At 50.6% G+C, this 14,276-nt stretch overlaps 1 protein-coding gene across 3 annotated transcripts in view; it reads left to right on the forward strand.

Moving 5' to 3' along the window:
* The window catches only part of SNX30 (sorting nexin family member 30), a 112,116-nt gene that overhangs the window by 91,686 nt on the left and 6,154 nt on the right, over positions 1 to 14,276 (forward strand). For all 3 annotated transcript variants that reach the window (XR_006792196.3, XM_064579397.1, XM_045882953.3), the window contains one exon: positions 10,765 to 10,917. Coding sequence is in view for 2 of the 3 variants with exons in the window: in XM_064579397.1 (XP_064435467.1) it covers positions 10,765 to 10,917 (153 nt within the window). In the remaining variant the exon portion in view is untranslated. The remainder of the gene's footprint in view (positions 1 to 10,764; positions 10,918 to 14,276) is intronic.

The raw sequence follows: 14,276 nt of genomic DNA on the forward strand, positions 1-14,276 counted from the left end.
AGCTCATGGGGAGCAAACTGTGTACTCGTTACGCATAGTAGGTCTACAACTTTGTCATACTGGGGGCGGAAAAAAGCCAGCAGACAGTGGTCCTTTGCCACAAAGTTTAAGAAGCACTGACTGAGTGTATGTATTTAAGGGCTCTGGGTCCAGACAGAGGATCCTAAGGTAAGTATGCATCAGTTGTATTGCCCTCTGTCATTTGTTGCCTTTTTCTCCCCAGGATAAAACCAAGATCAAAATAAGATTAATAAAAGCCAGCATGCAAGTGCTTACAAATGTGCTAAGCTCTTTACAGTATCTCACTGATTCCGTACAACAGTCATGTGGTTTGGGTACCATTGTTACTCCCACTGAGAGCTGAGCAAACCGAGGCCCACGACCTCACAGCCAAGTTACCACTATGTTACTGGGCTCCTTTCCTTTTTGTTTGTAATTGGAAGGTGTATCTGTTTTCAGAAAAGGGGTGGGGGCAGGGAATGTTATTAAAGAGATAAATCGCAGGGGCGCACAGTCCAGGGAAGTGGTTGGACACCAGAGCAGTTTGTCTCCCGCTGCCTTGGTTCTAGCCGCCCCTGCAGCCGTGCCGAGACGCACCTGGAAAGGAGCCCGCTTTGGAAAATTGAAACCCACGCCTCCGAAATGGCGCACCTTGACTCCGTATGGTACTTGCTTTGTATATATATGTGGATTGCTTCACGTGGTCACCACAGCAGTCACCTGGGGCCCAGAGGGAAGGCATTGTTCTTTCCCCATTTCGTGGGCGAGGAATGAGCCACGGAGCAGCTCCGTAAATTGCCTGGCTTTGCGGTTACCCGAGCTCTTCACCTGGCGTGCTGCACGCAGCGGGTGTGCAATACACGTTTGTTGCGTTGGTTCAGGTGTCACCCATAGGGACCTACGTGAGAGAGGGGAGGCCACGTACAGCTGCTGGAAAGTCAGGCGATAGGGATAGGGACTCCTGTCCTTGGCCCGGTGTGTGCCGCTGGGACTTGGCACCTCTCGTGCGTTCCTCTCGCCACAGGCTGTTGGCCTGCTTCCGTCCTGTGTGTCAGGAGGGGGGCCGTGATGGGGGTGCAGCTGTGTGCACGGCCACGCCCTGTCTTGTCTTCCGGCTGCCTGTTCCCTTGACTAGCTCCGAGCCGTTCCTGTGATATTCTGGAACACGGTGCCATTTAAAGGGACATCAAATACTGTGTTTATATATCTCGAAGTTTCTTTCTGTCTTTTTTTTTTTTTTTAAAGTAGGCTCCACGCTGGGCTTACACTCATGACCCTGAGATCAAGAGTCGGACGCTTAACTGACTGAGCCACCGAGGCGCCCCTTGAAATTTCATTCTAACAATTTTGCTTTCCAACATAAATATAGAAGCCACTTTACCTGGCGAGGGAGGGACGGGGGGGGGGGGGACAGCAAGTTCTGCTGCTGGCCTAGTTTGGGAGATGGAGATCCTGTATTTAAAAGATGTTCTGCCAGCATTCATCCTTGCTCATCACTGAATACAAGCTTTGTCTCAGAGGCTGGTTTGTCATTTAATATATGTTTTGCTCTGTACGGAACAGTTCCTTTGTGAAGACAGGACCTGGAGGTTATGAATAATAGGCCAAACAGAAAGCTGACTGTTCCTTGGCTTGCCGGCTGCCCGAGGGTCGCACCGCCTCGGAGCGGATGGGGCCGAGCTCCCACATGCCACCCAGCCGAGCTGCTGGGGCTCCTGCCTCGTGGCTGTACACCGCCTACGGGCCTGGGTGACGCCTCTTCTCCTCCCAGTGGGTGTGGAAATCTAGCTGCTGCCGTTTTCACCTTCCTGGAGCATCACCGTATGACTCCTTCTCTTGACCACAGGCGTTCTTAGAAGAGGGGGGCAGGGCTTCTTTCCAGCCAGCGAGACTAGCCAGTAGGTCTAACCATGCCTGCATTCTCTCAGCACACTGGGGGTAGGCAGTCTTGGTCTTCCCTCTTTCTTCTTTCTGGTGGGATGCTGAGCCACGTCCATGTTAATGTCCCCTTATTTAGCAATTGTGCTTAATTAACAAAACGGGGGCTGTCGCGATGGTGGTGCCCCAGTGAGTGTGGTCTCACTGGAGCCACGGGTTTTGAATCTGGGGCAGCGGCTACTTTGGTAGGCAGTGGAGGGCTCCATTGGTGGCCCCCCCAAGTGGGTAAGGGTTTGGTTGAAAGAGCACAGGATTTAGACTCAGATGGCCCTGGGTTCAAATCCCAGCTCTGTCCTCCAGCTTGGATTGGTTTGCTCATTAGACCTTGTGGGTTGCATCCACGGGACTGCCGTGAAGGTCGGTGTAGTGTCTGAGGTGGGGACAGAGGCCCCACGGTGGAGCCTCTGCTTCCCATACTAGCTCCACTTGTCTCTGGGAGGAATGCTGACTGCGAACTTTGTTTTCCTGGCTTGTTGCCCTTATGGCTTTTTTTCTTTTTTTTTAATTCAGCTTTTTTTTTTTTTTTTTTTTGGCTGCACTGTTTGGGCATGGTTACCTTGTGTCCTAAAGATTCCCCTGCTTTCCCAGCCCTCCCGAATGCCTGTCCTCCCTAACAACCCATCAGCAGGTAGAGAGACATCTCTCTCAGACGTCACAAGTAGCCAAACGTTTTGCTGTGTTTCATTTTGTGTGATTTGGGGCTCCGCTTCCCAGAGCTGCTGTTGGCGAGAGAAGAGCCAGGGTGTCAGCAAGTGGGTCAGGGCAGATTCTTACCCCGAGGACCCAGTGGGCTCCGCTGTCTGTGAGGGGGGCGGGAGCAAGATGGCTCACAGGTTGGCCCCGGGAATGCTGGGAAGGAGAGGATTCTTACCCGAAGACGGGCAGTTTTTACAGGGCTCTGGGCACGTTAACAGCATCTGAGGGACTTAGCAAGCCTGGGGGCTTACCTTGTTTTGAGGCTGAAGTCTTGAAAAGTTGCTCTAAAGGGGGGCGCCTGGGTGGCTCAGTCATTAAGCGTCTGCCTTCGGCTCAGGTCGTGATCCCAGGGTCCTGGGATCGAGCCCCGCATCGGGCTTCCTGCTCGGCGGAGAGCCTGCTTCTCCCTCTCCCACTCCCCCTGCTTGTGTTCCCTCTCTCGCAGTCTCTCTCTCTGTCAAATAAATAAATAAAATCTTAAAAAAAAAAAAAAAGAAAAGTTGCTCTAAAGAGAGAGGGAAAGGTGATTTCTGTGAAGCCGTGGAGTGGTACCAGAATCTGATCACTTCTCCAAAACCCAGAAGAAAGAAATGGCCTTGTGGGTCTCCACGGCCCTCACTGCGAATTTCACACCGGAGAGGCTGCGTGAGGGGGAAGGAGAGGTGTCCTGTGGCCCCCGCTGCTGACCGCGGCTTGGCTGTGCGCAGGGATGAGGCCGAGAGTCTCACAGAATTTAAAGTTTCGCTTTGGTTTTGGGTTGAGAAAAGTCAGCAGAGCCTGAGGTGGTTTCTTCTCAGGCGAGTAGACCTTCAGCTTGCATAGACTTGGCCTGCCTTGTTTGAACTCTGAGGTCAGAGAAATTACAGGCACTTAGTGGGCTGCCTTCTGATGCACTTTTCAGGACCCCAGGCTTGTGTAAATCTGATACCCCTTAGAGGCCAGTGGGGTATCAGAGCTGTTACTAGACGCAAAGAGGGGCCGAGGAATTGCATTTAAAACTGGACTGGAAGCTCACACTAACAAGAACAATAAGAGTAAACCATGGAGGGAAGTTGCACGTTTAACTCCATTCTGTGATGGACTCTTTCCAATACTAATCTATTTATGTGATTCCAGAAAGAACAAAGGGATGTCAAGGGAGAATGCTTTATAAAAATCTTACAGTTATCTTCAAAAGACTAAGAAAAGGGGAGGGGAGGGGAGAAGAATGCCATTTTAGGCCCCGGCCCACAGGTGGCCTTGTAGTAGGTCTGGCGCTAGGTGAAGAAGCTGCTGGAAACAGGGAGTGTCATCTTGCTGATGAGAAGGTGCGTCACGTGGAGGTGGGTGGGAGCAGAGAACAGGATGTACTGAGCTGTTGCTTCTCGGGGTGAGCAGAAGTAGGGAAGGGAAGTGGGACTTGGGATCACTTGGGCACACCTCTTGAAGACCATGGACCTTTCAGAGCTCTTAAAACCCCCAGCATGGTGACCATTCTGGGCTGGGGAATGTGGCAGGGAGCAAGAACTCTAGTTCTAAAGCAAGATGGGGGCAAGGGGACTTCTTCATGTGGAGCTTCTACAGACCTGAGAGTTTTGCAAAATCATCTGTCATTTTCAGACTCTTTGGACGAATGAGGAGAGACATGCCTGATGTCTCCCCATTCTCTTCATGGTGGCCACGTTCCCAGCCTGGGATAGAAAGCCAGAGGTCACGTCAGCCAAGGAAGGGCAGGACTCTGTCACTTCCCTTACATAGTTCCTACAACACCTTCTATAATGTGGTTATTCCCGTTGTACAGAGGAGGAACCCGGGCTCAGGGGAATTACATAGTATACGTGCCAAAGCTAACAAGTGGTGGAACTGGACTTGGCCCTCGGATGTGTCTGGCTCTGACATTAGACCCCTTCATCCCCACTCCAGGGCTCCCAGCAAGCTTTGCTCCATTGAGGTAGAGGTTCTGGCTTTTGTAAGCATGTTTAGATGAACACTAGTGGGCTTGGGGGAGAGAACGTAGACCTTCTCTTGGGTCTTCATCTCTGTGTCTGTGAGCTCCTTCCAGTCATCACGCAGGTGAGCTCCTGGCTTCTCTCTTCTCAGTGCACCTGCTCACTGCCCGTCTCATGCACTCACTTCTTCCTCCTTACCAGCCGTTCTCTGAAATGTGTGTGTGTGTGTGTGTTTAAAAGCATTCTTTCAGTAACTTCCTATTTGCCTAGTTCAGTAGCCTCTTATTGATCTTTTCCCTGTCTCAGTGTTTTCTCAATGTTTTTTCATCTCTGACTCATGTAGAAAATGAAAATATTTGTATAGTGCGCTGGGATAGCAGGTCAGGTTGCTTGAAACGAGGTGACCATCCTGGGGGATCGATACTGCTTCATTCACTCAGCACCAGTGAGGAAGCCCTGCCCCTCCTTTCCCTCAGCAGCATGTGGCTGAGAAGGCTGCCATCTTTTTTTTTTTTTTTTAAAGATTTTATTTATTTATTTGAGAGCGAGAGAATGAGAGAGCACATGAGAGGGGGGAGGGTCAGAGGGAGAAGCAGGCTCCCCGCTGAGCAGGGAGCCTGATGCGGGACTCGATCCTGGGACTCCAGGATCATGACCTGAGCTGAAGGCAGTCGCTTAACCAACTGAGCCACCCAGGCGCCCAAGAAGGCTGCCATCTTGAATTGGTTTTGTCATTGGTCCTGGGACCTGTCCTGTAGCAGCCGTGAGCCCTCTCTCTCCCCCAAGTCTTGGGATCATGTCCTCCTTATATAATCTTTAGGGACTTTTACTAACCTACTGTCATCAAGGGAGCAGATAATGTGATATCTCCAACCTAATTCCAAGAAGGAAACTTAGGTAGAGATTTATATTGTAAGGCCTAGAAATGCCTGGTACATGGGAGAGCTCAGTTTTTAAATGAGCATTGAGTGAATTTGCTTCCCACCCTGCTCCCCAACATACAAAAATGCTTAAGTTCATCCCACATTACCCTTCTCCCATCGCTCCAACAACCCATATTCTGTAATGGAAATTCTCATGAGAGAGAAGGGAGCCACTGTGAAAAATATAGCCTTGTCTCTATTTAGAAGTGTTGTCTTTTGAGGGCCCACCTGGTAATTTCTTTTCTTGTTGGTGTCTTGTGATAAGTGATAGCCTGTCAGTAGCATTGAATAATTCTATCTCAACATCCTTCAGACAAGATACCACAACTCTAATGACACCTCAGTCAAAAAATGTTCCTGGTCAATGAACTGATTATCACAAGAACACCATCCAGAAAGAGACAAGAGTGAGAAGAATGCCAGCCGCCTTCCTCTTCATTAAGTTGGGCACCTCAGGTGGTCTCTTCAGACAGCTCATCCCAATTCCCACTTCCTCTTAGTCTCTTCTTTTTAGCCCTTACCCCTCTCTGCCTCCTAACCCCTCCATCCTTGTGTGTCTGTGGCTCCCCTCACCCTGACTCACTTCCTGCTTCTGTGCTCATCTTTCTGAGTCACCTTTGCTGATCCCTTTACTAACCCTACACATTTAGGCTTCTCCATGAATTCTACCCTTCAACCACCACCCCCAACCATCTCTTTGATTTCCCCATATATTTAAAAAAAATCTGAATCGTGGCAGAACACACATAACCAGAATTACCATCTTCCTGGGGTTTTTTTAAGATTTTATTTATTTATTTGACAGAGAGAGACACAGCAGGAGAGGGAACACAAGCAGGGGGAGTGGGGGAGGGAGAAGTAGGCTTCCCGCAGAGCAGGGAGCCCGATGCAGGGCTCGAACCCAGGACCCTGGGATCATGACCTGAGCCGAAGGCAGACGCCCAACGACTGAGCCACCCAGGCGCCCCATCTTCACTGTTTTTAAGTGTCCAGTTCAGGAGTATTAAGTAAATCCACAGTGTTGTGCAGTGGATCTCCAAAACTCTTTTCATCTTGGGGAACTGAAACTCTGTCGCCATTGAACACGTCCCCATTTCCCCTCCCCCCGGCCCCTGGCAACCACTGTTGTGCTTTCTGTTTCTGTGAGTTTGATTACTTTACTACCTCTTGTAAGTAGAATCATATAATATTTCTCTTTTGGTAAACTGCCTTATTTCAGTTAGCATGATGTCCTCAAGGTTCATCCATGTTGTAGCACATGTCAGAATTTCCTTCCTCTTGGAGGCTGAATAATACTCCACTGTATGTATACACCCCTTTTTGTTTATCCATCCATCTGTGGACAGACACTTGAGTCGCTTCTACCTTTGTCATTTGTGAATAATGCTACGGGGAGCATGTGTGCAGATATCTCTGTGAGATTCTGCTTGCAGTCTCTTGGGCATACCCCCAGAGTGGAATTGCCGGGTCATACGGTAATTCTGTTTTTAGTTTTTGAGGTAAGTGCCCTACTGTTTTACACAAATGTGCAGGGGTTCCAGTTTTCTACATCCTGGGCAACACTTGTTCCTTTGTTGTTGTTGTTAGTAGCCATCTTAATGGCTGTGAGTTGGTTCTCACTGTGGTTTTGAGTTGCATTTCCCTAATGATTGGTGACGTGCAGCACCTTTTCCTATGCCTGCTGGCCATTGGTAGATCTTCTCTGCGTAAATGTCTACTCAAATCCTTTGCTTATATTTAAAATCAGGTTGCTGTTGTTGAGTTGCTTCAGCTCCTTCTGTGGAGGGGGGTCTCCCCCTTCCCGTGGCCATAGCTGCCTCCTCTCTCTGGTCTGTGCACCTGCCCTTTATCCCGAGCCCTACGATGCGCTGCTGTCACCCTCACCACCCAGACTGCAGACTTCGGGCTCCTCTCTGACTTCCTGTGTCTTATTTCTCATGTGCAGGTGGTTGTCAGTTCTGTCTCCACCAGCCTGGCCTGATCCGTCCTCTCCCTTGTGCTGTCAGAACCACCGCCCCAGTTCCAGGGTGCCCCGGGTAATCTCACGCCAGTACATTTGGGTGTTGACTCATCTCTGATCTCGGGTGAAATCTCGGGGTGAGGTAGCGTGGGTGAAGGGTGGTGTAGAGCTTGAAAGAACATACTTAATAATATTTTATATTTGGAAAACAAAAAAGAAACTTTTTTATATGACACAGAATATAGTTCATAACATTCATTCTTGACTGTGGCTGGGGGGCGGTGGGGGTGGGCTGTGCACACAGCAGATTATCTTTTAGGAACAGCGATTTACAGTATTGATATTGATCAGAATGATGAAATATATGTGGAGCATTTAAACTATGCCAGGCACCAAGTATTTTATTCATAATATCTTGTTCAATCTCATGACAACCTTATGAGGTGGTTGGTATTATCCAGAAATGGAAGCTGAAGCCTGGAGAGGCCCCAGGTCACCCATCTAGGAAGTGGTAGATGTGGTATTTCAGCTCTGGAAATCTGGCTCTAGAACTTTCTGTATTGTTAGAGGAAGCACAAGGCTTTTCTATTTTCCAAAAAAAGGGGCACGTGTTAAGTGGAACGGAGAAAACCTGGACTCAGGAACCCAGGCTTCTCATCTCCTCACTGCCCGGCCCCCACCCTCCCCCCCCGCCATCTTGCCAGCCAGAGTTCTCTCTCTGTCCTTTTTGGGCATTGTGGCCTGTGAGCGATTCCTGAGGTGGGTCCAGACACAATCTCCCCTCTCTTACTTGCATGTGCTATCACTCTGGAGCACCCTCCTCCTACTGTTGCCTCATTTTTTTTTTTTTTTTTAAGATTTATTTATTTATTTTAGAGAGCACGACTCTGTACTGAGCACAGAGCCCGACTCAGGGCTCGGTCTCATGACCCTGAGATCACAGCCTGAGCTGAAACCAAGAGTCGGACACCCAACCAGCCAAGCCACTCAGGCGCCCCCGCCTCAGTGGTATTTCTCCAAGGAGGCCTGATCCCTCATCCAAGCTGGACTCACTCTCCAGTTCCCCCTCCTTGTGCTTACCACGGGGCTCAGAGTGAAGGGAAAGCACCACGACCTCCCCCCAGAGTGTGCAGGCATGTTCATGGCCTTCCCAGCTAGACTGTAGGCAATCTGAGGTAAGACCTGCTTACTGACACCGAAACCCTTCGGTCTCCCTCTGTGCCAAGCACAGAGTGCGGTGGGAAAACGGTAAGTTACTGATATTTCCCAAATGGAGGCTCAGGTCATCATAAAATCCAGAGCTGTGGTTTTGGCTCTTAATTTTTGTGGATCCACCAGAGTTCCCATCTTCAGAACAGACCCGGGCGTTGATCTTTGGATCAGAGGCCCTGGCTCCCCTCTTCTCACTGGACCTTGATGCTGTTCTCTTTTCAGGGCTTTGCTTTTCCTGCTGCCCACAGCAGTTTTGTTAAGCAAACAGGAAGCTGCTCCAGGGAACTTACAGCCCGTGCTAAAGTGAGCAGTGGCTGGGAGAGGAATAAGGGAGCTGGACTGTGTCTGCAGGGGAGTGAGGCCCAGAGACACTGGCTCGCTGGGCCTCCACAGAGGCTGGTTCCCTGTGTGTTTGTGGGGAAGGCTCTGGAGGGGCAAAGGCAGGGGCGGGTGGGGGTGCATCTGTTCCTCAGTTGCCCCCGAGTTGGACAACAGCGACGGGAGAGGCAGTGGGAAAAGGCAAAAGTCACTTCGGTCATGGAGTCAGAAGAAAAAGTCAAGTCCTCTTTCTTTCTTCTTCCAGAGGCTAAGTGCTGTGGAAGAGGCTTTCCTCCCTCTTTGAAGGAGAGTTCCTTTCTTTTAAATTGCCCAGGATGCCTCCCTCTGGCTTTCTGTCGAGCTCCTCCTGCCCCACCCGACTTCGGATCCCACGACAGGCCTGTGTGACACCCCAGCCCCAGGCTGCTCACTTCCCTTGCTCCCGCGTCCTGCAGCCATCTGCACAGGGTCTGGGGGGCCCTCGGCACTACAGGAAGCCCTGAACGTATCCGACTCCCTCAGCCTTGGCTCTCCGTTTATTGGTTTTTCTGGGTCCTCTCCTTGCCCATAAGGCCTGGGGAGAAAACTTCCCTCGTGGGTAGAGATTGACCCCTGATGGTGACCCACAGCTTAGAGCCATTTGGGATCATAGACCCCGGCACTCAGAATGCACAAGGCCTCATTTGTTGTCAAGAAGCATCTGGCAGGTAGGCATTTGACCCAGTTTTAGGCATGTTTGCCCCCTGGCCACCCTTAGGGCCCCGTGGAGCTCTTGAGTGAGGAGAGGAGCCAGCTTTGTGCTTTGGGGACCCGGGTAGCCACAGGGTCCTCTGACTGTGACAGAGTTCCATTTTGAGAAAGCCTTCTAAATTTCTTTAAGAAAAACTTGAGGGGCACTTGGGTGGCTCTGTCTGTTAAGCATCTGCCTTTCGCTCAGGTCATGATCCCAGGGTTCTGGGATCGAGCCCCATGTCAGGCTCTTTGCTCAGCGGGGAGTCTGCTTCTCCCTCTGCCTGCCACTCCCCCTGCTTCTGTTCTCTCTCTCACGCTCTCTCTCTCTCTGTCAAATAAATAAAATCTTTTTAAAAAAAGAAAAACTTGAAATAGTCTGCTATATTTTTCTTCTTCATATTTCAGATTCTTTTGACACACATAAATGGTTTTCCTCCCATTTTCTCAGAATGCCCTAACCTAAACTCATCATTTTTGATTATCTGCTATCTGGGGGAACGTAGACAGGTCTCTAGTTGATTTGTAATGTAGGGTTCAGAGGGAGAAGTGGGCTGATAGTCTTATTATTACAGTTAATTGTGTGACTAATGAAGGTAGGCGTTATCAAATGTCACAGGTAATGGAATAGTTTCTATGATGTGGGAAAACCTTTCTGGTTTCACATACAGGACCGAGGAGAATAGCAGGGACAGTGCCAATGCTGCTGTATGTTTGCAAAATCTACACACATTCTTACGTACAGATGGATAAAAAGGAGGGACCAAAGATCTCTCACTCTGAACTGCAGTGTTTCTTCTTCCTGTTTGTAAATAGGGGGGTGTTCCCCCGTGAGTCTCTGTTGTGCTTGGATGGGTTTGAAGATTTGGGTAGGGAGAGCACTTTTCAGAATTCCTTCTTAGACCTGAAAACCCAAGGCCCTGCCTTCCTGTAAATGCCCCCAGAGGAGGGGCTGTTTTCAGAGCCTTTCATGTAGGGCTTTGACCTTTCACAAGGGAACTCGAGGCATGGGGTCACCAGATCTGCATCCAGAGTCCCTGCTTCTGCACCCCCCTTCCAGGTGCCAGCAGACGTTGAGAAGTGTCAGGATCGGATGGAGTGTTTCAACGCCGATCTGAAAGCCGACATGGAGAGATGGCAGAACAACAAGAGGCAGGACTTCCGGCAGCTGCTCATGGGAATGGCCGACAAGAACATCCAGTATTATGAGAAGGTAAGGGGCGCGCCGGCAAGACCCCGGCCCTCTCGCGGAGGAAGCACGAGGAATGGCCAGAGCCTTTTGCGAGGGCCAGCCAGAAACGCAGAAGCAGAGGGCCCGCCAGCCCCACCTGCTTCCCTTATTTTGTGCGTCTGGTCTGGCGGCCCCTGCGTGGTCCTTGCCCCGCTGTGCGAGATGGGGGCGCAGACTTTGGAAGCAGAGCCCCTCCCGCTCCCGGTGCCCACAGGGCTCTCCTGGTACACGCGGCTCGTGGAAGCAGCACTTTTCTCGCCCGTGCCCCTTGGGGCTGGCGGACAGCTGCTTCCCAGAGTCCGAGGGCCTGCCGTGTGGGCGTGTTCAGTTAAAGGGGGCTTTGAGGTGACCCCAGGCCGCTGTGTGGTTCTGCCTGCGGGGGTTCCTCACTCTTATAGTGCCGTAGATGCCGCCGAATCCTTACCAAAATACTGTCCGGTTGTTTTTAAGACTTCAAAATACTGTTTGTAAATAGCCCCCCCAAAAAGTATGTAGGATTACAAAGGAAAACTATTAAAAACGTGGTTCCCCCCCCCCATGAATCCCCTTGATTTGTGGAGTTTGCACCCTTCTCTCTCTCTCTCTCTCTCTCTCTCTCTCTCTCTCACACACACACACACACACACACACACGCACACAGACCCACTTAGGGCGCTCATCAAGCTCCAGCAAAGTCTCTCACTCAGGGTTTGCTCTTGGCATTGCTAAACCCAGATCGTTTCTGCTGCTGAGAAACCCTGATATTCCTTGGAAGCTTAAAGTTAGAGATGAAGCATGGCCCAGTCACAATTCCACAAGTACCTGTAGACGTGAAACCAAGTGGGACAAGCATTAACTCGGCTGTTCCCACTGCAGTTCTAGAAACACGTCCTCATCCCAGACTAGAAGAATCCATATCTTCTGAAGGCTTCTGCTGTTCGGAGGCAGCGTGCCTGCATCTTTCTTTGGAGGAGGGCTGAGGAGAACAGTCACAGATTAGCCCTTACTGGCCAGGCCTTCGGGAGGGCTGATTGAGAGGGAGAGAGGAAGGTGCCGTCCTCCTTCCCCCAGGACCGTTTTTATAGAGCCCCTGCCGTGGCTGCCGGCACAGAGATGGACGCTGCGCATATGTCACCTCCTTAAATTTAACCCCCAACGTAACAACATGAAGTAGGTTTTATGGTTCTCCACGTGAAGCTGAAAAAACAGAGGCGCAGTAAGGTTTTAAGACTGCCCAAGGTTACACAGCTTGAGTGACTGAACTAGGGTCAGACTCGGTTCTGCTGCGGCCACTCATGCACACTGTCGCTGTGGTGGGCAGGGGACGTGCATCTCTGGGGCCAGTTCTGACTGCGCAAAGATAGAAAGGTCACTCCGTGTGAACTGGCTGTGCCTTAGGCAGGGTGCCTCTCTGTGTCTGCCTCTTCCCCTGTAAAATGGGACTGATCCTTCTTCATTGAGGATTGTGAAGACAGTCAAACGATGCATCTCCGAGTCCCTAGAACATACCTGGCACATGGTAGACCCTCAGGGAGTGGTACTACCTTCCCTGATCCCCTCCCCACACCTCTGCTGTCCGACAGCCCTCCTGCTACACGGAAGCCGACCTGATCGGATGTGTCCATCACGCCTCCTCGTGATTAGTGCCAGCACTCCCGAGGCCCCGGCCCCAGGACTCAAACCCAGGGCTTGTATCTTCCCAGATACCGCAAGTAGGGGCGCTGTCGTGGGGGCCTCCTCTTGGCTGCCACACACATTTAACATGGCCTGCTGTGTCCCTGCCGTGCACCAGGGACTGGGGATAGGTTGCTAAATGAAACAGCAGGACCCCTGCCATCAAGGAGCCCTCTGTGCAGTGGAAGATACGCATTAATCCAGAAATCCTGTCACTTCAGAGTAAGCTACGTGCTCTACAGGGAAAGCACAGGAAACCTTGGAAGAAAATACTGGGTGCACAGTTCAGATCAGGGATGGAAGGAGGGAAGTGGAGTGGGCAGGAGAGGCTGATCTGAGGAAATAACATTTAACCTGGGTCTCAGAGACAAAGACTTGGAGAACAGGGAACAACATATGCAAGGGCCCTGAGATGGGAAGAAGTTTGAGCATTTGAAGACTGGAAAGAAATCTGGTGTGGCCTTGGTTCCCTATTGCTGACAGAGAAGGACCTTTCTAGATCTGAGATGATGGCCTAGGGAGAGAGCAGGGCCCAGGTGCCATGGACCCTGCATGGGGTCTCTCACTGCAAGCAAGTTCCTGAAAGCTCCCCAGCCTTCCTTATGGAGGGCAGGGTCCTAGTCTAGTTTCTTCTCTGACTTCAGAGTCACTAAGGAAGGAAGCATGGAGCAATTTCGCCACCCTGCTCCCCAGCTTGACCGAAGAATGCCTCTCTCCTCCTATCTGCTCAGAGCTCCTCCCCAGATGACTCAGCACAAAGTCCTGCTTCAGCCCGAGCTGCTTCTAAGGAAGGCCTTGTGTGGTTCTTCTGGCCTGCCCTTCATGCAAGAGATGGCTCAAAGGGAGGATCCTTTCGCTAAGTAGGGTGCTCCTACAGTCTTTAAGTTCAGTGCATACGGACACTGGCCCTTCACAAGGATCTGGAATGAAAGGGGATTGGTGTAGTGGAAAGATTTGGCCACTTACTAGCTACATGTCTTAGGCAAGTTATATAACCTCTCTGGGTCTCATTTTCTCCATCTATGAAGTGTGTGTGTGTGTAATAAGTAATAATTCTACTTCATAGAATTGTGAGGACTAGCAATAGTGAATGTAAAATACATCGTGTTTGGACCCAGTGAAACTCAATAAATAGAGTCCCCCCCTCCATTTTCCCTTTTGGGAGATCCAAGAGTGGCCCATACAACCAAAGCTGAGGTCAGTAAAGAAGAGCGGGGTTTCAGAGCCCCCTCTTGAGTCAGGTGGCTGGGCCATGCCAATATGATTTGCATCCTCAGCAAGTCCTACCCACCACCTGGAGCAATGTCTTCAACCTGGCTGAGGACGTCGGGCCCCATGGAAGGCTTGCAGCCTCTTACCTTTTCTGCTTTTTGAAGGAAAAGAATGTCTTCCAGTGAGTACCTTTCCACTCACCAGCTATGAGCTCCAGGGACAGTGCATGTAGGCCTTGCCGAGACCCTGCTGTCTTTGGTAGAGATGGGGGTGATGTATTCAAACACCTGTCACCTTCCTAGTTTCTAATAACAATGGATAATAATGTGTAGATGTTGGACGTGACATGCATACATTACTTAGCCAGTACATAAGACGGAGAGATTAACAGTGAGAGGCTAGATCAGAGGAGAACAAAGAGCCTGATCCTGAAATCTGATATTGATACTGTGCGTGTGTGTGCGTTGTCATTTCAG

This window comes from Mirounga angustirostris, unplaced genomic scaffold, assembly GCF_029215605.1.
Source record: "Mirounga angustirostris isolate CCGP_5_RB_7025 unplaced genomic scaffold, mMirAng1.0.hap1 SCAF_15, whole genome shotgun sequence".
NCBI lineage: Eukaryota > Metazoa > Chordata > Mammalia > Carnivora > Phocidae > Mirounga > Mirounga angustirostris.